Genomic DNA, 23529 nt, shown 5'->3' with positions numbered 1-23529 from the left:
ATAATACTTTAATGGAAAATACTAAACGTTAAACGTATATTAAACAAACCTTTAACGAAGTGATCACTGCAAACTCCTGCGTTCTTCGACTGTGCCTTCTGCTAGCTCCTTTTTTCGTCTTCTTTTGTGAAATATTGTACTCTTTCACATTTCTTGATTACCTCTTGAGGAACTCTGAATGTTTTTTTTTATCCTTTTAGTGATTTGAACAGTTCCAACAGCCTAAAACAACGCAAGTATAGGGCGTGGCGAAGTTGGTAGAGTGGCCGTGCCAGCAATCGGAGTGTTGCTAGTTACTGGGGTTCAATCCCCACCTTCTACCATCCTAGTCACGTCCGTTGTGTCCTTGGGCAAGACACTTCACCCCTTGCTCCTGATGGCTGCTGGTTAGCGCCTTGCATGGCAGCTCCCGCCATCAGTGTGTGAATGTGTGTGTGAATGGGTGAATGTGGTAATACTGTCAAAGCGCTTTGAGTACCTTGAAGGTAGAAAAGCGCTATACAAGTATAACTCATTTATCATTTATTTATTTATCATTTTTCTTCGAGAAAGGCAAAATGCCGCTCAGAACGCTATGACAACAGACGCTCGCTGGCCCACCACTTGGAGTCTCGCATCGTTAAACGAGCCGGATCCGACGCTAACCTATTGATGGCAAGTTTAGCTTCAAAGTCCTGACAGGGTCACTCTCTCCACAACACCAAAGTCATTACCATCCACTGTCGCTGTGAGTTGAGTTATCACCGGTGTTCGTGTATTACAAGCAGATTTTTTTTTTCTAAAGTCATTTGAAGTTCGTGATACTTGGGTTAAGGTTTTTTTGGGCCTGTTTTTTAACATGTGGTTGCCTTTTTAGGCTAGTTTTTGAATGTGTGGTTGATTTTTTTGGGCTTGCTTTTCTGTCCCCACAATAAAGCAAAAACATGACCACAGAGTTAGTTAGTTTGTCCTTTTCTACAAGTTTCCTGGTTATCATGTCTCCGGTAGACTTGGCGAGATACCAAACACAGTCACACATATAATAGCCAAGACTGACCAAAAAAACGAGTGATGATACAGACAAAGAATTAGTGGTAGAATTAGTAGGGGAAAACATAATCAAAAATAATGGAAGAAAGAGAGAGAACTAAAAGACCGGATTAGACCCTAGGTGGAAAATGTTTGAGTGAGTTTGTCTGTTTATGTCCATTTTGTGTTAAGCTGTTAAAAATGTTTAGTAATTATTTTCATGAATCAAATAAATTCTCCAGTACCATGTTGGGTGTAGAATTTAATGAGGTACACTTACAAGAGATAAACAACTTTGCAATTAATCTTGATTAATTTTGAGTTAACTATCGACAAAATCTGATTATCACGATTTAGATATTTTAATCGTTTGCCAGCCCTAATTTTTCCATGTTTTTTTTTGATTGGCACACAATTAGTTTTCCTGTTTTGTTTAAAAATATCAGCAATTTGACATTGTTTTATAGTTCATAGTTTTGTTTTATACATCATACATGGGTGCTATATCTTAAAAGCTATGTTATGGCAGTAACTAGAACTGTAAGATGTTGTTTTTAAGGAAGTCTCTTTCAGTCAACAAGCTAATGTTAGCTGTTACGGTGAGCAACTTGACTGATAGTTTTTGTGTTTTTGTAAGCTAACTCATCTACTTTTGAGGCACTGCACACACAAGGGTAAACTATTGTCAAAAAAAGCACCCCAAAGTCATGTTTGATAAGGCTGGATGATTATGGCAAAAATATTAGTCATGATTATTTGTATTAATATTGTAATCATGATTAATAACACTATTATTCATTAATTTGAAAACATGAGTATTTATTTTACCACCAAAACTCAACTTTAAATAGTAAAAAACAAACAAAAAAAACCGGATATAAATTAGTAGCAAATAAACCACAACTATCCATCCATCCATCCATTTTCTACCGCTTGTCCCTTTTGGGGTCGCGAAGGGTGCTTGAGCCTATCTCACACTAATAAAATAATAATAGTAATAATTATTACTATTATTACTATAGTAATAATAGTAATAATTATTACTATTATTGTGGACACACTGTTAATTAACAGTGTGTCCACTGTTAAATAACGATAGCAATAAAAAAAATAAAATCAGTTTTTCAATTTAGTTTTCAATTCTGTTTTACCTTTTACACTTATTTTACCACCATAGTGTGTGAGTTTTGTGTCAAATACATTTTAACAAAATGTTTGTTAATTAAATGCAAAAATCTTCACGCGTTAGTGCAATACATCTTGGGCCAATTTTGACCGATATTTTAGGTTTAAAGCATTATAATTGTGTAAACGTATCAATAAGTGCTTTAAGTACATTATGCTTGTGTAAGGTACTTTTTTGAAACCATTATTTTGTTAGTGCAGTCAGACCGGATGTAGCGCACCGTGCTATTATTGTGAAAGGGGTGAAGTGTGCTGTTGTTTTCAGCTTGACGAGTAGAGACGATTTGAGGCTGTAAAAAAAGAGAAAGCCTCTCCAGTTGCGACTGCCGTTTGTACATTGATATTACATCAATGATGTTGTTCACAACTACACAAGCAGATGAGATGAGTTGCGGGAGTATGGATTGTTTTTGCTTGCTCACTTTTTTACTTTGTAGTTTAGTCTCTAGTTCAAGTAGACGTCTCTGCATTGTTTAGTTTAGGACGGGGCAGTTGAGTGTGTCGAGGATGAATGAGCAGTTTCGGACACATTCCATCCATCCATCCATCCATTTTCTACCGCTTGTCCCTTTTGGGGTCGCGGGGACTGCTGGAGCCTATCTCAGCTGCATTCGGGCGGAAGGCAGGGTACACCCTGGACAAGTCGCCACTTCATCGCAGGGCCAACACAGATAGACACATTATTTTCCCAAATGTTCATTCTCCTCACAGTGACATTATTTCACTTACATTTATGTCAATTTCCTTGATGTTTTTTTGCGTCTATCAGCGTATTTTGTTTTATTGGCCAATTATGTGACTTCGTCTACAATTATGTGAACGCGGAAATTATGGCCTTACTTTTTTTGAGTTTAGTGATTATTGATTAGGCATACTAGTAGCAACCATGGTGACATTCCAAACTTCTAGTAGACGTGCTCTTCTTTTCACTCATTCGCTCCTCACCCATTTCACCGTTGCAAGCTCCGGAATGTGCTTGCACGTTGCGCGGCCCATAAATAATTTTTTTTTTGCGGTTATTGTACTTTTATGACCGTCACAAGCCATAATCGAAATGAAATTTTGATTAATGGTCCAGCCCTAATGTTTGACCACCTTAAGTCACACTGATTTAAACATTGCATACAAAATATATACTGTAACTGTATATGTTTAGTTGACTTGCCACCAAACTTGGTACACACCTTCAAGCGGCATGTGTCACACTTGAGCAAGATTGGTTTAAAAAACATGGTCGTCATCAAGTAGAAGATCTCTGCATTGGCATGGCGGCGAGACTTAACCTAAATAGCTTAAAATAACACAACTATTTGGCCACAGATAACTGACCGTTTTTCTAAATGATGACAACATTTTCAGGATATCTATATAACATACGGTACAGACCAAAAAGTTTGACACACCTTTTCATTTCAACGTGTTTTCTTTAATTTCATAACTATTTACATGTAGATTGTCACTGAAGGCATCGAAATTATGACACCTCTGAAGTGAAAACCCTTTCAGGTGACGAAGCTCATCGAGAGAATGCCAAGAGTGTGCAAAACAGTAATCAGAGCAAAGGGTGGCTATTTTGAAGAAACTAAAAAACAAAACATGTTTTCAGTTATTTCACCTTTTTTTGTTAAGTACAGAACTCCACATGTTCATTCATAGTTTTGATGCCTTCAGTGACAATCTACAAAGTAAATAGTCATGAAAATAAAGAAAACCCATTGAATGAGAAGGTGTGTCCAAACTTTTGGCCTGTACTGTATATGCTAGGATGACTTCAAAAGCATTTTGAACACAACCATAAAGGCTGCGATAAATATGTCAGGGAAAGGCATGCATCTCCAAATTATGCTAGTTTAATTTGCAAAGCAAGCATATTAGCAGCTAAGCAATACCACATATCCCCTTATGTCTTTCTGGTAGCTGATAACAAGACTACCCGGTAGCGCTTTAGCTTAGCATTGAGACTGCAAAAGGGGCCTGTTAGCGGCATTGTGTAATTGTGTTTGACCTGTGACACATGTCATCACTTGCTTTTGTCTTTAGCGTGTATCACTCGCTAAACAAACGTTTGTCTTCCTTCGGGAATTGTCCGCCGGTGAGTCGGTGACACAAAGAGCCATTGTTGGCACCTGGAAGAGCGCTGACGTCTCTTTTGACTGCTTTCGCGTTGTATGTTCACAGCATGTTGCAGCGATGTCATGGTGCTTTCAAGTGAGGTTCGATGATGGGAAAACTGGTAAATTGGCCGGGGGAGGGGGTTGTTGTGTTACTAAAAAGTGTTCCAATCTCACGTGCAAACATGCAGCTGGGAGCGAAATGCTGCTTCATCACCGACTACAAACAGAAATAATGTCATTTTATTTGTTTTCAGAATAGGCTTCTTTTGTTTTTTATGACTACACTATGCAAAATTATATAAGCACTTAGTGTGATGTCAGTGGCAAGTGTGATGTCAGTGGCAATCTTTACAACTTAATTAGGCTGAATTGAACATGAACACGTTCCAGCGAGCTTTATTTGCAGCACGAATGTGGATGTCTCTGTGTGTTTGGTTGCTAACTGTTCTTTTACATAACCTACCACATCATCCCATTTTTGTCTGCTGTTGCCGTGGCGAGGCAAATTTATACCAGCATATAGAAGTTGAGGCTGACGCAGACACACACGCACAAAGTCACCACTACTTGGGTGTGTTTCAGTTTGTGCAGCTTGAGGGATGTGAGCGGTGTTTCTTGCCACTTTGGACATTTTTATGTTGGACAAAGGCACAAAAGCGACTCAAGTGTGTGTTTGTGTCTGCAGTGTGGCCCTGGCAGGTTGTTTTTTATTGGCCCTGTGCAAATTGTGAAAATAAAATGAATTAATTATTAATGTGATATATTATTAGATGTTAACTAATTTGCTTTACCAGCTATAATAATGCACATATTATTATATCAAGACATTTTGAAGGCATATATCAGGGGTGTCCAAACTTTTTCCACTGGGGCCACACACTTAAAAATGATAGCATGCGGGGGCCATTTTAATATTTTTCATTTTCAAAGCCAATACAATATTTATTGTAACCATTTGGACTTCCTTCAATTTTGGTGGGTGTTAAAGGTCCTGGGGACCCAAAAGGGTGTTAAAGTGTTAAAAAAAGAAGTCATATGTTAACATTTGGGTTAGTTTCTACGCTTAAACAACCATAGATCAACTCAAATCTATCCGTTGACATTAAGTTTTTTATTTTTTATGTTTTATGCTCTTTTTGTCAAAACCCTCTTTTTAACAAAAAAACACAAATAATGGGGGAAATAATTGATTTTTAGATGCATTGCAATTCGGACATCGGACATGGCCTATTATAGAATCGATTATCGATGTATTCATTGTAAATAAAGTAATGAAGACAGTTCTACAATTTGACTGACTGCAGCGAGCCACCTCACCGAGAGAGCCGACCAGCTCCTTTTATTTTAGGGCACTTATGGTCCAGTTTTGCACACATTTTCATTAATTTAACAAATGTGGGAATTAATGTAACTGTTTTTTTTCCAAATTAATTGGTTTTTTTTAAGTTGAAAGTGATAAACGCTTATTTATTTATAAAACGAAATGTAAAACTGCATCAATATACATATCAATAATCGATTTTTAATCGAATCGAAGGTCCTGAACCGTAATCGTCATCGAATGGTGAGGCATCCAAAGATTCCCACCTCTACTTCTCCCCCAAAAATGTTCAAAATGGAATATTTAATGTGAAGTAATTAGAGCATTAAATTAAAAAAAATATTCATAATAACAGTTTTTAAAAAAATCTGACGAAAGGTCTCGGGGATCCAAAAGGCCCCCAATCATAAAAGTGTTAAAGATAAGTCAGACATCAAAATATATTATTTTTAAGTCCAACGCCTAATTCTCTATATATCAACTTCAGATTGATTTATCAAATATAAGTAAAAGAAAATGCTTACATGACAGCTTTGTGTAATTAGTGTCAATATTGCAACACTTCTCGTTGCACCCGTTTGCTCTTTCATTCTACTTTTTGAAGTTGTTTTTTTTTTGTAATATTTTCAAATTGTGCTGTGGAGCGTTAAAAAAAATTAGCTGCGGGCCACAAATTCCTCCCAGGCCGCACTTTGGACACCCCTGGCGAAAATTGACCTAAACTGCATTGCTTTTATCTATTTGATTTGTATTTAACACACTGTCTGAAAGTTTGATATAGAACAATAACAGCTGAGCGCATGCCGTTATTGACAGGTAAAGTACTGAGATAGCAGCACTTCCTGGTTTTTACCTTGTCATTTTTAGTTTTAAAGGGCAGCAATCCCTAACCACCTATCTGCTACGCTTTCTTTCATTTCCTCGTGGGAAAACAGTCTCACACTCACTTATTATTCCGCTCCGCACCCCAAAAAAACGAGTCCACACCTTGTCCAAGGGCGTTTGGGGACATTATTGTGTGTGAGCGTTAGAGGAGAAAAAGGCCTGAATGGCCTGACTGGCAGACGCATTCAGTGCATGAAAAGGCTGGCACTCGATGGGAACGGCGAACGTGAGCGAACTGCGGGTCGGGATTGTCGCTCTCTGGCCTGTACGCCATCTTTGTTTGTGATGCTGATCAAGAGATTTGAGGACGAAGACTGAGTTTCTCTGCCTTTAAATCAGAATCAAATTATGCGTGTTTGATTGCTGCATTTTATTCGTATTTGTGTTAAAAGCCCCATTGTTATATTATTTTTCAATAGTACTTTCAAAGTCTTTTAGTCTGCTGTCCAAAATCTATCCTTAATGCTTGAATTTAGACCGTTTAAAAAATGTTTTTAGTAAGCTTTACTGAGAACATTTTGTGTCTGTAGCTTTAATGCTAATGAGCTGTGTTTGTCTAAGTCTGTTTTCGATTCCAATACTTCATCCACTTTTTTCATGTACACTTAACTCTGCACTTGCTTAATGTAACAGATTTAACGATGAACTGTATTAATGATTAACCACGGTGGAGCTCCCAAATGTTTACCTCATTAGCATTAGTAGTATTTGTATAGTTTTAGCAATTGTATAGTATTACTCTATAACATTAAAATGATTTTTTTTTTAAACGCGCATACTTTGATAATATTATTACGGTTTTAGACTTAGATTTAGACAAACTTTATTGATCCACAAGGGAAATTGTTCCACACAGTAGCTTAGTTACAAAGGATGGAAAGGGTAAGGATGGAGAGGATAATGCAGGTATAAATGTACCTTTGTAGCAATATAAAGTATAACATATATGTATTATTTATATATTAAATATACAGTATATAATATATACTGATATATTATTATAGCTTTTTTCTACACTGAATGTATGTAACGTAATTTTTTGAAAATTCATTGAATAAAAATTAGTAAGAGTGAAAATGCGTGTGTTTTTAAAATTCAGTTTGTAAAAAATACAATGTTTTACAATTTAAATCGTATTAAATTAAAAATCCATTTATAAATAATTTAGTTCAACAAAATTCAGTGCACTAAAAAATTCAAGACCCATTATGGCAAGTTAAGACTGAAGCAATCAATGGTGTCTCAGAACCAGCCAATGCGGTGTCCAGGTGCAGTCACATGGCGTGGGTCTTGCAAAGTAGCAAACAGGCAGTTTGTTTAAACACACATTTTGCTCACAAATTTTTATTCAATGAAATTTGACTGCAAAAATTATGCTCACAATATTCAAACACAAAAAATTCAGTTACATCAATTCAGTGTCAACAAAAAGCTTTGGTAATAAAGACACAAATTAACCTCCATAGATGACCACGCTTTGATAGACTCATGGATCAGCTACCTTGCTAGCTATCTTAAAAGCTAACATGAATTCCCAATAACCCAATCTGAAGTTGTATAAACACATTGCTGTCTGACAAGTTATTCATTTGTGAAAATTTAACCTGCATTGTTTGCTCGTTTAGTACAGAGTGATCAACTTATAGTTGGAGTAATACGGCACAGACGTAGGCCAGATATTCAACAATACCGCGATAGTAATGATAACCTGATATGTTTGGTCACACTAACCGTGAAATTAAATTTTAAAATCAATACATCCCTAATTATATACTACAACATAACATACACTCACATTTTAACAGCACAAATGTGAGGCTAGCCTATTTTGCTGAAGAAAAATAAAATGATCAAGCTCCTACGTACGCAGCTGACTGACGGTTAGGTAGCAGAATACAGAGGTTTATTTAAGACGTTTGAGTGCCTCTTCTTGATGGATACATGTTACTGTTAGAACTTCATTATCAAGGCACTTATGTACAAACGGGCGACGTTTGAATCTAAGCAGCCAGTAGCTATCATTGCCAATTAGTGTTCCCTTTGTGATATTGAATTATTTGGTGGAATTGTTTTTGTAGAGTTAGCACGACACCCACTTTTGAGTCCGAAACAACGACTGGAAAGACAAAAGTGAGCTGCAGAATAGTTTAGAAATGTTTTGCACCTTGGCGGTATATTATACGGGACATAGTACTCTTTAAAGCAGGGGTGTCAATCGTACGGCCCGTGGGCTGGATCAGGCCCGCGAACAGGTTTTATCCGGCCCGCGGGATGAGTTTGCTAAGTATAAAAATGAGCCAAAATTTTTGAATGAAAGAAACTGCTGTTTTAAATGTGTCCATTAGATGTTGCAATAGCAATTATTTGTATCTTTGTAGATGATGCTACAAATGTACAAAATAAGCCACATGATGTTAGTACATCAGTCGAGGAAAATGAGCAAACTACATAAATAACATCCTGTAATTTCAGTTTGATATTTTTTTGTCTTGATAGATTGAAAATTTGACTGATGAACATTGTCACATTATTTATTCAAAAAGTATAAATAACGACAAATAAAGATAGAATACTATTAACCGCAACATGTAAGTATAAAAACAACACATTCATTTTTAAACAAAGAAAACAATCTGAAGTTGTCTTTATTTTTAAGTTATCGTGCCGTGATTTTACCAGTCCGGCCCACATGGGAGCAGATTTTTCTCCATGTGGCCCCCAATCTAAAATGAGTTTGACTGCTTTAAAGACAAACATGGTCAATGTTTACCTATATATCTGAGCAGATATACGGTTGTTTATGCGGTTGTTTATGCTGCAGATGAACCACAGGTCCTCGTGATTCACTCACTGAGTCACCGCCATCACAGTCCTTGTGGTCTGCTATTATTAGCCAGGACAGTAATGGTCCGTCTCATTGGCCCATTGTACCTTTCCTCACTGAAAAACAAGGTTCTCTGCCCTCTCTTTGTGTGTTCCAAGGGAGATGCTATCAGGTTGCTGGTACCTTCTGACACAGGGGCTGACGTTGGCGGTGTGTATGTTGTGGGCTTTGTATGACGGCATGAGACCACCACAGGCAGATGTAAGGACGCCCATATGAACAAGAGAGGCATTTTGCTGACGGGGACAGCAACAATGTTCTTCATGTCACCTGTGTTTGGACACGCTTCTAAGGGTTTTAGCTGAGAGCAGGGGGCTTGCTTATTAATTAGATTTGACAAACATGTCTACCCTGAAGGCATGTCTGCACTTAACGCTTCTATGCTAAGAGGAGACATGACAGATATGAAGTTACATGCCCAAGTGTTATTCTGTTTATACTATAAATGCTCCAATTAACGTCTTTAGTCAATTAAAATGCCAAGTCTCCTATAGTCGTGGGCTCCGCAAAAGCAAATATTAGTGAATCATTATTAAAGTTGAAAAATGTACTTTTTAAATATTATCCTCCATGAGAGAATCGGCGTCCTCTTCAAAGGTCATTTACTTTTTTTTGTATTTTTCTTTTTCAGTGTGATACATTTCCACAAAAAAATACAAACAACTAAAGTAGTTTTATGAAATAATGTAATAATATTGTACTGCATTTATCTTGCGGACCGAACTAATGCGGTGTTTCCTTTCGCCCGCTTCTCTGTCGTGTAACAATAGGAACTGTTATCGTTGTTTATGTTGCACATGGACGTCTTTGAGTGACAGACCGGAAATGTCAGAGTTGACCACAACCAGCATGTATGATTGCGTACAGCACACTGAGCAAGGTTAATGCTAGATCGTCTAGAGTCAGGAGAAAACAACCATCTGAAACACGTCGCGCGAGCCATTCGGCACTTTCTCCATATTTTCATGGATAAATGTCCACTGTTTTGGCATAGAGCTTGGAGTTGTGCAGACTGCTACAAGGTAGGAAATGTTTTTAATGGTTTGGTTTTCCGATTCAGTGGGTGTCTTCCTTCGCACTCATTTTCTCAGTTCTGGTGTTTGGAGGGCAGGATTGTGTCGATCTCTAACTGTGGACAATTATTAGCAGTGGCGGGGGATGCTCGTAACTCAAATGTGTGCTCGCAAACTAAAACATAACAAAAATCAAAGAAACTGCTCGCATCACTATTCTGAAGTTGCAGAATATTGTAATAATCAGTTGTAGTATTGCAGCTATTGCTATAACCACAATATAAACAACAAACAAGTCCTTTCAACTAGAATTCTGCCATAAACCAGCAACAATGATGGATTAATGTGTCTTACCCTCACTTCTATTTCTACACTGTTTGTACAATTAGTGGCCAAGATCAATCAATCAATCAATGTTGACTTATATAGCCCTAAATCACGAGTGTCTCAAAGGGCTGCACAAGCCACAACGACATCATCGGCTCAGATCCCACATCAGGGCAAGAAAAAACTCAACCCAATGGGATGACAATGAGAAACCTTGGAGGGAGCCGCAGATGTGCCCCCCCTCTCCACGAAGGAGAGAGGGGGCGGGGGGGATGGGGGGGCAGAGCAGAAAAGAAACGGCAGATCAACTGGTCTAAAAAGGGGGGTCTATTTAAAGGCTTGAGTATACAAATGAGTTTTAAGATGGGACTTAAATGCTTCTACTGAGGTAGAATCTCAGATCTCTTTGTGGACCATGTCCTCCAATTAGGGATTGGCAATATGGACTAAAATCTATATTGCGATATATATTGCAGCCATTTCAGATAACAATATACTATTTGGCATATAAATGATAAAATAACAATTTCAAAACGGGTTACAAAGGTTCCTAATTTAGCTGCTGACTCATACGGTACCATATTGTGTCATTTCCAGTTCTATTATTTTCACAAGGCTATTGTTATGGTAATTTACTTGCTAATTTACTGTTAATAACAGGTTACTTTTTGCTGTGACATGTTTTCATCTACACTTCTTTTAAAATGTAATAAGCACTGCTACTATTATTCTGTTGTGTGGATACTTTACATTACGGTAGTTTTTGGCGATACTGCAAATTTGGGAATCCAGCTTTCCAATACCAAGTATTGGCCATACCAATGTGCATACTTGAAATTTCAATGCTCATTAAAATGATTGCGTTTTTGATCACAACGGTAATCTGACAAAAACACAGGATGGTGGCGTAACAATATCTATTATTATTATTATTATTATTATTATTATTATTATTATTATTATATATTAGTTCGGTATTCCCGTTTACTACAAGCAAAATCTATAATAAAATCAATAGTAAATAACTAAACAAAAGGAAAAACTACCATTGTCTCTTAGTTATTTTATCCTCTCTCTAAACTCTTATTAATCTACTTATTAATTTCTTGTTAATATCTGCTTACTTTCGCTGTAACATGATTCTATCTATAATTATTAAACTTCCCTAAACACCTTTTTTTCCTGATGTTTCAACCTAGCTTAGCGACTAGCTTAGCTATTAGCATGCCTGCTTGGCTTGCTCTCAGTGTGTAACATGTTTAGCCTCGTCTTAATACTTGATGATTATACTTAAGATATTAAATAATGCAGTTTAGTTGCAGAAATGGAGGTGGTTACTAACTTTTGGCAACGGATTCACACTGTATATGAATATACACAATTAGCTGCTAGCTAGTCCGACAAGGGACTAAAAATAAATACAACATTAGCAAGAGGGTATCAGCCTTTGTGATCGGCATTAAAAGGCATTAATAGGCAATCGCATACCTTTTCAAGAAATTTGGCCAATACTGATCGGTGGCAGATCCATCTGCACATCCCGACTTTGTATCGTTACTGTTGGTCTTTGCATTTATCTGCCCACACCCTGTTTACATTCAAGTTCTCTAGCTTAGTGGTTAGCTATGCATATGTATATCGTCCTACAGTGTGTACTGTAGCATACTTAGCTTTTCCTTGTCCCCAAGTCCTTTAGTGATAATGCTTCTTATAAGAAACACTGTTTAGTTGCCGCCATTAAGGCAACGATAAATTATTTAGAAGCTGCACTGTGGAGGGACATTAGCCGCTAGCAAGGACGCTACCTTTGTTGAGGACGCCTACGTTCGCATGTCGCTGTCAAATTAGTGGGACACAGCTAGAATGTATCATCAGCGTTATCATTATAGTATTACAAGCTCTATCGTCGGCCAAATTTACAATGTCTATCACGCAACCCTACCCTCCATCAAACAAATCGGCATCAGCGGGTATTTTTACATCTGGGAAATATGCATGAAAAAGTGATCACATGTCTGTTCCTCAAGAAGCACATTTTCGAAGACCTCCTAGACGGAAACCTGATCGTTCAAACTCCTCTTGTCTATTTTTAACATATTCCCCGAGCGCCTTCATGTTGCATTCATGCTGCTATTTTTTTTTTCAACCGTCTGATGTCTGACAGGCTGCTGCTAAATACAGAATGTGTCTTTATTCGTAGTAGATGAGGTCACTGATACATCTTTGGTTTGGTGGCAGAGCATTGCACCTAAGCCATCAATCTTTTACGTGCAAGTCTTACCTCTTACCTCAGCCTGCAAATATGCACAAAGTCCACATCACACCTGACGGAAAATAGCAAGCATCAAGTTTCCTGACACCTGCATGAAAGAGCTCGTATGTTTGCTAAAAAGGTCGGCGAGTCAAGGCCTGTCCAATGTTGCTGGTCCACACATCAACATCTCCTCTTTCTCTGCCTTCCTCTCCCTGCAGGTGTGTCGTCACGCATCCCGGAGATCATGGCGGCCGCCGGGACGCACTCACCGGGAGGCCCCAACGGCATCATCCGGAGTCAGTCGTTCGCCGGCTTCAGCACGCTGCAAGAGCGGCGGTCGCGGTAAGATTCAGTCCAAGGCCGGTTGGGATACCGATGGTGCAGGAAGGAATGATCGACATGTCAATGCTAAGTTTAGACGTCAGTCACATGATTGATTGATTAGGGGTACTTCTAATAGGGTGAGCCTTGCAGTCATGTACCGGCAGGGAAACTATGAGGTTAACTGAGGCTAACTATGAGGGCTACGTCAGGGGTAGGGATGATACCATCGACCTATATGTTTTTTTCAGGGCCAATACCGATTATTAGTAGGGAAGGAGGCCAAACACAATATTTGGTGCCGATATACATTTACAGTAAGTGAAAACCCTGCAAAAGACCTCGGGTTCTGATTGGCCCTGCCTTTTACCCTTGCTTGGTTTGTGTAACCAATCAGGGCGGGACAATGCTTAAGGCAGAAAGGTGTGGCTGCATCTGAGTCAAAATAACCAGTTTTAAATGGGCCCGTTAAATTAAAAAAAGGCGTTAGTTTGATGATTGTTACATTTAAAATGATAGAAAATGTAAAGATATTACTATTTATTTTCAATATGAAAAATTTAAAAAGGCCGATACCGATCTATGTCAAAATGACAAATATCTGAGCTAGCTATCGTCATATCGTGATAATGACAGTGTCCTCAACGCAATGGGCGGCGTGGCGCAGTGGAAGAATGGCCGTGCGCGACCCGAGGGTCCCTGGTTGAATCCCCACCTAGTACCAACCTCGTCATGTCCGTTGTGTCCTGAGCAAGACACTTCACCCTTGCTCCTGATGGGTGCTGGTTAGCGCATTGCATGGCAGCTCCCTCCATCAGTGTGTGAATGTGTGTGTGAATGGGTAAATGTGGAAGTAGTGTCAAAGCGCTTTGAGTACCTTGAAGGTAGAAAAGCGCTATACAAGTACAACCCATTTATCATTTATTTATTTACTGTCCTCGCTAGCGGCTAATGTGCCTCCACAGTGCAGTTTTCTAAACAACAATTCTCGCCTCCATGGCGGAAAATAAAGTAAGTTTCTTACAAGTAACATTATCACTGGAAGACGAGAGTATATGTATAACTGCTAAGCAAGCGCTCTTGTGGGCTAGGAGTGGGTGCATCAATACAAATATTGACAGTAACAATCATTATATGGTCGATACTACAGTGATTAGATTGATATTTTTTTTAATCTCAAAATCCTTTTTTTCCTCTGTTTTGTTATTGTTTACAAATGTGGGAAATAGGGGCCCATAGTTTTTCCATTGATTTGTACTATTGACTTTATTATAAAGGCTGTATGTAACAAAAGGGACAAAATGAATACCATACCATACCATACCAACTTTATTTATAAAGCCCTTTAAAAACAACCACAGTTGAAGAACAAAAGGCTGTACACCACAAAGAAATACAGGCAAAGGACAGACTAAAAAATAACATTTAAAACAGAAGTAAAATACACATTGAAAAAGCAAATACAAATGACCCTAAAATCAATATTATAGATATTAATTTATATTGTTACATCGCCATCCAGTGTTTCTGTCAGATTAGTTTTTTCAAGATGGAATCATTTAATGATCTTATAACTTTAAGGTATGAACATGAGTTTTGACTACTACTGCCCCTGTGCCTGCTTGTTATTGGATCGATACCCAAATTTGTAGTATCACCCAAAACTAATGGGAAGTACCCAAACAACAGAAAAAAAAGTGTGAAAGCATGTTAAAACAGAAAGTAACCAGCTATTAACAGAAAAATTGACAAGTATTTTAATAATAGTTGAACAAGAACGCAACGTTTGTAGAGTTGTGTCCTAAAGCTGCGGTTATTAGGCCGTGGACTCTTGAAGGCAGCTCATGTTTAACGTAAGAGAATTGCTGGGCTCTGATGTGTTGGCGTGCACGCGTGTGGCCATGTGTCATGTGCATTTAGGCATGTCTGCATATTGCTCACAGACACTGCCTTTTGAACTGAAGTGTGTGTGTGTGTGTGTGTGTGTGTGTGTGTGTGTGTGTGTGTGTGTGTGTGTGTGTGTGTGTGTGTGTGTGTGTGTGTGTGTGTGTGTGTGTGTGTGTGTGTGCCAAGACACACAACTCGAGCCTGCTCGAACCTCCAGGCTGCCCTACATTTGTTGCAGTCGCGTCGCTGCGTCGTCCACCCTGCCACGTTCCAACTAGTTTGGGGCTCGTCGTTGCCTTGCCTTCTGCTGGGTAGGCATTTTTCATCACGCTTACGGAAATGTCAGCTTAGTGGGAGAAACTGAAATGAGGGGGTGGGCCGTAGATGAGGGTGACCTACAATGGAATGATGGCCTGCAGAAAAAGTTCACTAAGTACACAAAAACCCACACGGATATATAGGATTGTACAGTGCGTTTTTCTGTTAGCATTGTTTCCAATGTTAATATTTAAATTCCATTGACTGCGGTGGGATTTTTGTCACAGTGTCGGTCAGTGGCGAGCAAACTGATAAATGAACAATAGCATGCCACGGCTCGCCAAGAGTGCCATCACCTCATTGTGATCTACTCTTGTTTTTTATTTGTTCACTTCAGCAGAAGATACGTTTGTTTGTTTAGACCGCTTGTGCACAAGAAGTTCTTCAAGTGTGATGAATTCATGTTCAGCCACTCACTGGACACAATATTAGGTACACCTACACAATTTTACTATTAGCAGAGGATAATTTTTTTTTTTTAAATCATTTTCTCCCTTTTATAAATAAGTTTAACCACCACATTATGTCATTGTCTAATTTGCATTATTGACCATATGACGCACGTCATTTTTATGGAGTGAGCAAAAAATATGTTTGAGAAATACTACAATATTACCTTGACTTAAGAGCTTTTTGGTTCTGTGACAGAGCTCTTAAGTCAAAACACTTGTATCTGAAATCCTCCATTGAAATGAATATAAATCAATTTAACCGTGACAAACCGCACAATTGATGAGAAATATTGTTTTTATTGTATGAAAACAATACAATAGTATGTATTAGATGATAAATATTGTTTTTATTTTATAAAAACAATACAATGGAATGTATTACAAACAACTACAGCAGTTTTATGTAGGAATGTAATAATAATGTACATTTACTTTGGAGAGCAAACTTCTACGGTATCTCCTTCCTGCTGCTTTTTCCATCAAACACACCATCAGCAGCTTTTCCATATTTTCATTAATAAATGTCCGCCGTTTAGATATTATTTTAACATTCTTGGCTGGCAGCAGGAGCGTCAAGTTGGCGACACGCTCTATCATGTTTTTTATTATTTATTTTTTAATTCAATGAATATCATCTGCTTCTTCTTCCCACCACTATCCTTCACACCAGCCTTTTTCCTTCCCATGGTTGGAAGACAAAGTTATGTTGTTTTCTAGCTAAAACCTAATGCCAGCGAGTTAGACCAGATGTTTTGGGCGGATCTTATGGGGTTCATTGTGACATTTGCTACACCAACTAATGGCGGGAATGCTTGTAACTCAAATGTTTGCTTGCTATTTAAAGCGCAGCAAATAGCTGAGAGACAGCTCTCATCTCAAAACACTCTTAAGTTGTGGCACTCTCAAGTTAAGGTACCGCTGTAAGACCATACAAGTCGCTACATCAGAGTCTTTTTAGCGGGAAAACTCAAATATAGTGACAAAGTTCCCAAGTTGTCAACACTGATCCCTCCTGCAGCCTCAATTTATTCTCTGGTAGAACAGGAGCGTCAGAGTCGCCTCAGCGTTGATTTTAAAGTTCTATTATTAGTTTTCAGATATCTTGATGGCCTTGCGCCCTGTTATCTATCTGGCCTGCTTTTACCGTATCAACCCTCGCGGATCCTAATATCCTCTGGCCCTTTTGTGTTGCAGTTTGTGTTTGCCACTTGCCTCTGTATGAAAAGTGCTATTTAAATAAAGTTTGATCTGTTTTAAAGAAGCAGAATTACAATGTTACAAACTCCTGTACGCAGTACGACAAGCTACATTCACAGCCAGTCCCATTATAATGTGTTTATCAGCAGGGGCAAACGGGTAGTGTCAAATCTATTCATTAAGTAAATAGATGTATGGGAAACACTGGCATACCTCATCATTACTGTCTCAAATCCACACAAAAGCAATAATACTTGCATTAGGGTCATGATACGTCTCTTGGAAATTATTGTACTGTAGTTCCATCCATCCATTCATTTTGTACCACTTATCCCTTTCGGGGTCACGGGGGGTGCTGGAGCCTACTGTAGTTGTGTCTATCAAATGCACTGATGGAAACAGCACTGTGTTTAAATGTGTGTGTGTGTATAGGTGTAACTCCTTCATGGGCAACTCCGCGGCGCAGAAGAAGCCTCAGTCTAAACCCAAAAAGCCCCATCTGTCTGGTCACAAGGGGGGCAGCAGCTCCAGGGAGCCTCAGCCGAAAAGACTGGAGGAGGTCTACATCTCGCTCAAACAAGGCCTGCAGTGAGTACTTGGACACTTTAGCTGTACCTAATATTGCGGCAGCTTAGTTGAATAGTTTTGTATGTTCCTCACAGTGAATATCTGGCGGTTCACCAAACAGAGTTGGAGAAGCTGACATCTCTGATGAAGGACATGAAGAGGAACTCGCGCCTGGTGAGGAACATAAATAAATAAATGATAAATGGGTTGTACTTGTATAGCGCTTTTCTACCTTCAAGGTACTCAAAGCGCTTTGACACTACTTCCACATTTACCCATTCACACACACATTCACACACTGATGGAGGGAGCTGCCATGCAAGGCGCTAACCAGCACCCATCAGGAGCAAGGGTGAAGTGTCTTGCTCAGGACACAACGGACATGACGTGGTTGGTACTAGGTGGGGATTGAACCAGGGACCCTCGGGTTGCGCACGGCCACTCTTCCACTGCGCCACGCCGTGGTACATACTGTATGAGCAACAGGATTAACTTGTGTATTAATTCTGTGTTTGTACCTCTGCAGGGAGTGCTGTATGATCTTGACAAGGTAAGCAGGTAGACTTTAAATAGTTTGAGGTGATGCAAGTGTGTGAAAATTGAGTGGGCAGGATTATAAAACAAGTATTTTTTCACTAAGAAGCGCACCTAACCAGTCATTTTACAAAATGACATGTATTTAACTGGTGTAAATACTACTTTGACACAGAAGCTCGGTCAAACTTGACCTGGTGATGTCACATTTCAGAGCCATGCTGATTGTTATGTTTTATAACTATATGTATTATGTGTGTTCTTAATGGACGTCATCTGTCTGCAGCAAATCAAAGCCATCGAGAGGTATATGAGACGCCTGGAGTTTCACATGAGCAAGGTAAGTGCACCATGGAACAGAACACACTGTATATAACAAAGAATGCTTATAAGATTACTATTTTATAGCGTTTTAAAGTATTTTTCCACAATTTTCCATAATTTGAAAGTAAAAATATCAATAACTTTTAGTTTTTTATATTTATAAAATTGGCTAAACCGCTAACAGTTGATATGCCAGCAAGATAATGCCAAGTAACAATATCCATGACTTTTAGTTTTATACCTAAAACATTGACCAAACTGCTAACAGTTGGAGTGCTAGCAAGCCAGTGCCAAGTAACAATGGCCATGACTTTATTTTTATACCTATATAATCGGCTAAAATGCTTATATACTAACAATTTGCATGCTGTTAAGAAAGCATCGAGTAACAATATCCATGACTTTATTCTTATACATATAAAACTAATGACGCTAACAGTTTTAGCTGTATACCTGTAAAACATTCTCAGTGTTAACATTCCAGCTAAATAGTGTAAAGTAACAATATCCCTGACCTTTAGTTTCATATCTATAAAATTGGCTAACATGCTAACTGTTGGCATGCCAGCAGATTAGCACCTATAAATTGGCTTAACTGCTGAAATGCTAACAGATTGCATGCCAGCAAATAAGCGCCAAGTAGAAAAATCCATGACTTTTAGTTTAATAACCATACAATTGGCTAATATGCTAGTTAGCATGCCAGCAAGCTTTGTTTTAAGATGTGTAGCAAAGCCTGAGAAAAAGTAAGCAGTCAAGCGGCACTGTTTGAACGCCTCTTTCCTCATAGCATTTGAGGGAGATGATAGATTTCTTACATTTGGTGTTGTTAAACAGGATATTTATATACATCCCACATTTGGTGTTGTTAAACAGATTATATATATATATATATATATATATATATATATATATATATATATATATATATATATATATATATATATATATATATATATATTAGTTTGCTATTTTGCTATGATGATTTTGCTATGATTCTTTAAAAAGGCTCAAAAAATGTACACATACATTTAAAAAAAATCTGTTTTTATTAACTAGTATTAACACATTTTTTTTAAATTGTTTTACCATATTTTCAATAGTTGCTGCTTTTTGTACAATGTACCGTGTTGAGATTTTTTCAAGTGTTTACAGACTTTTAATGACTATTTTATTAATTTAAAACAACTAGCAACATATCCAGCATATTCTTCTGGTGTTATTATAGAATGTACTCGTGTTAAGAAAATCTACTTCTGTCCCTCGACGTACCCGACTAGAGAAGAGAGCTGAAGCGAGCATGACGTCACACTTGCTTCGTGCTGTGTTGCACATTTTGTAGATGCCTGTCCGCGGGTATATCTGCAATATATATATACATATATATATATATATATATATATATAAAAATCACGTCCACACCGCAGACATGCTGACAACTCTCCATGGCGTGCATTTTGTTTACATCTGGTTTCGGTAGCGTGGTTTTCAGTCTTTTTTTGGTGGTCATGTTTTTGATACATCACTTGTCAATAGTGCGCAAATGATAGGCTGTATATGTCAATTCATACTGTAACGACCAGCGAGTGTTAAAGTTTTATGTTTGTGTGGTTTGGATTTGATGTTCGTTTTTTTCCCACGTTTGCAAACACACCGTCCGTGTCTGAAAGGTGATTGGCGGGAAATAAGAAAATGTTGTGTGTCCGGGGAAGCGCAGACTCACGAGACGAAAGTGTTTGCACGGGAGGTAAAACCTGTTGGAATTGTGCCGCTGTTTGTTATCATAAGATTGGGTATAGAAGTTAAAAGTAGCGTCGGACTTTGTGAGATTTCTTCTGGGGTCTACAATATATTATATAATATAAATTAATTTTCAAGTTAAAAAATAAAAGCCTTTATTTTCGCGGTGTGGCGGTAATAAAAATGCTGTGACGGGCGCTACATTAAAGGGAAACCCTATATGTGTGTGTGTGTGTGTGTGTGTGTGTGTATATATCCATCCATTTTCTACCGCTTATTCCCTTTTGGGGTCGCGGGGGGCGCTGGAGCCTATCTCAGCTACAATCGGGCGGAAGGCGGGGTACACCCTGGACAAGTCGCCACCTTATCGCAGGTGTATATGTATATATATATATATATATATTATATGCCGTATTTTTTGGAGTATAAGTCGCACCGGAGTATAAGTCGCACCTGCCGAAAATGCATAATAAAGAAGGAAAAAAACATATATAAATCGCACTGGAGCCCGGCCAAACTATGGAAAAAAAACTGCGACTTATAGTCCGAAAAATACGGTACATACATATACATATATACACATACAATGTATTACTGTTCATCATCACTTCATCAAAAAGGCACTTTTGCATCATAGGGGACCTTTTTAAATTGTACCCAAGTGCATGGATTTTGCAGCTCTTGTTTGAAATCCCATCAGACCACGTGGTGTATTTTTTATATAACAACATATTGTACCCTTGTATATGTAGTTAGCAAGCTTCTTCTTTTAACATGCCAAATGTGTTTGTCACATGTCACTTTGTTTGTACCACGTTGAAGTCAGAAGAGTTAGTACTGCCAGGTTCCTTGATATCTGTCGTTGGAAGTGAACACGTCCCCTCAGGACTTGCCAGGTTGGGTTTTATCCACCACAGTAATAATGCTCTTCAAGGCCGCAACATGTCTCTTCCTGGAACCCCTTTGTAGTCGTGTCCTCTGTGTCACTATGTCCTCCAATCAGACGTACAGAAGGCAATCAGAAACGTGGGCTTGTGCTGTTCAGAGAGTTGCCATGGTTACCAACAGGCCAACTCTTGAAGCTCCTGTGGCGCTAAAAGGACTGACATTAGCGGCCCTTTTATATTCTTGTACGAGCTGTCGAAGAGGGCCGCCTTCCAAAACAAACACATGCATGCAGGAAGGAAGGGTGCAGATTTGGGGCGTGCACGTGCCTTCCTCAGGGCTTGTAGCCATGCGTGGAACTGGGTCAGGGCGGGTCTAGGAAGCATGGGAGCAGTGGGCACTGGTCCTTAGAGACAGGAAGATGAGAGCAGTCAAGGAAGACGTCTGATGAGAGATTCAAAAATAGGCTGCTGCAGGTGTGGTCCACAAGGTGCTGTAAAAAAATCAAAAAATAAACAGAAATGCTTTGTACAGCGCATGAATCGTCCTCTTGTTCTTTGCGGCTCGTTGCTGAAAATAGATGACACCGCACTTGTAAATATTTTGAAAAAATTCTATGAGAAATGGAGTGATTTATTTGGCAGAGAAGGGCACACATCTTTTGAAAACACTAATAATAATCATTTAAAAAAAGAACTAAGAAGTGGTCCCATAAACAAATTCCTTCTCTTCATTTTCTTTTTGCTTACTTAGATGTGGGACGGAAGCAAAAGCGCCTCTGCTAGTTGGATCTATGTAGTGTACTCTGAACTTTCACCTGAATATGTTATATTCTTGTGGAAATGGACACACTTGAACTAGCTAGTTCTAAAACATCGCGAAAACCTAACCCTCCTTTATCCTCATTTATTTACAAAAATGAAACATAAATTCCCTCAATTTTAAAAGTTTATTTCCACTATTTTTTTTATCATTTAAAAGTTAAAACATCCACAACTTTTATTTGTATAGCTATACAATTGGCTTATCTGTAAACATGCTAATAGATAGCATGCCAGCAAGATAGCGCCAAGTAACAATATCAATGACTGTTAGTTTTAGACCTATAACATTGGCTAAACTGCTAACATGCTAACAGTTTACATGTCAGCGCGATAGCACTAAGTAACTATATCCATGAGTTGTAGTTTTTTACCTATGAAATTGGCTAACGTGCTAACAGTTAGCATGCCAGCAAGATAGCATAAAAATAACGATATGCATGACTTTTATTTTTTACCTATATACCGGTAATTGGCTCAACTGTTAACATGCTAACTGTTAGCATGTCTGCAAGATAGCGTGAAGTGACAATATCCATGACTTTTAAGTTTCGAACTCTAAATTTGGGTCAACTGTTAACATGCTTAACAGTTGGCATGCTAGCAAGATAGCGCCAAATAACAAAATCCATGACTTTTAGTTTTAAACCTATATAATTGGCTAAACTGCTAACATGCTAACAGTTAGCATGCCAGCAATATAGATAGATAGATAGATATATAGTACTTTATTGATTCCTTCGGGAGAATTCCCTCAGGAAAATTAAAATAGTGCCAAGTAACAATATCCACAGGCCGGCCAAGTTTCAGAAAATGACAAGAATGAGACTTTGGTGGCATGATGTGTTTGTAAAAATATTGACCTTTTTTAACATTGATTTGTTCTGTTTTAAAGTCAATTTATACCTTAAAACTGATGTTCTCACCACCAACAGCTCTCCCTGCACTGTGGCCTCCTAATGCTAGTCTTAATTAACCAGAAATTAGAAATGAAAATCATCTCCAGTGTTTGCTCTGCTGGCTCTTCTGTCTCATCCTCTGCATCTTTGTTCTCAATTTGTATCTCCGTCCTCACTGTCCTCAATCTTTTCTGATTTATTTTCATCTTACAGTGTTGCCAACACCTCAGTAAGGAAACTAGCTATTGACTGTCATAAAAGTTGCTAGAAGTTGCTAGATGACATCGGCGGCTCCTTTGCTTAATTGATTACAATGGACGCTGTAGGAGCGGAATAATGTGGTGAGACCGTGGGAGACATAAAAAGTGAGTTAAAAAATGCAAATTATGATTAGAATTATTAGTGAATTTTCTTCTGTTGATTCTTAGATTAGCTGTATTTTTGTTTTGTTTTACATCGTTAAATGTTAGAGTATAAAATTTGATCAACAAACTGAAGGCTTGTGATACTCACGAACTAACCAAATCTATTGACTGGCCATAACATGAACGGCAGGTTTATTTTTATTTGAAGCGTGACAGTGATGAAACCGT

At 38.3% G+C, this 23529-nt stretch overlaps 1 protein-coding gene across 6 annotated transcripts in view; it reads left to right on the top strand.

Moving 5' to 3' along the window:
- ripor2 (RHO family interacting cell polarization regulator 2) overlaps positions 1-23529 on the top strand; it is a 137706-nt gene that overhangs the window by 89952 nt on the left and 24225 nt on the right. For all 6 annotated transcript variants that reach the window (XM_061966928.2, XM_061966927.2, XM_061966929.1 and 3 more), the window contains exons 2-6: positions 13210-13333; positions 17599-17754; positions 17829-17907; positions 18260-18283; positions 18554-18607. In XM_061966928.2, coding sequence (XP_061822912.1) covers positions 13210-13333; positions 17599-17754; positions 17829-17907; positions 18260-18283; positions 18554-18607 — 437 coding nt within the window. The remainder of the gene's footprint in view (positions 1-13209; positions 13334-17598; positions 17755-17828; positions 17908-18259; positions 18284-18553; positions 18608-23529) is intronic.

The sequence above is a fragment of the Nerophis lumbriciformis genome, linkage group LG11 (genome assembly GCF_033978685.3).
Source record: "Nerophis lumbriciformis linkage group LG11, RoL_Nlum_v2.1, whole genome shotgun sequence".
NCBI classification, from domain to species: Eukaryota; Metazoa; Chordata; class Actinopteri; order Syngnathiformes; family Syngnathidae; genus Nerophis; species Nerophis lumbriciformis.
Note: the sequence above shows the minus strand (reverse complement) of the source record. Positions and strands in the feature narration are given on the sequence as shown.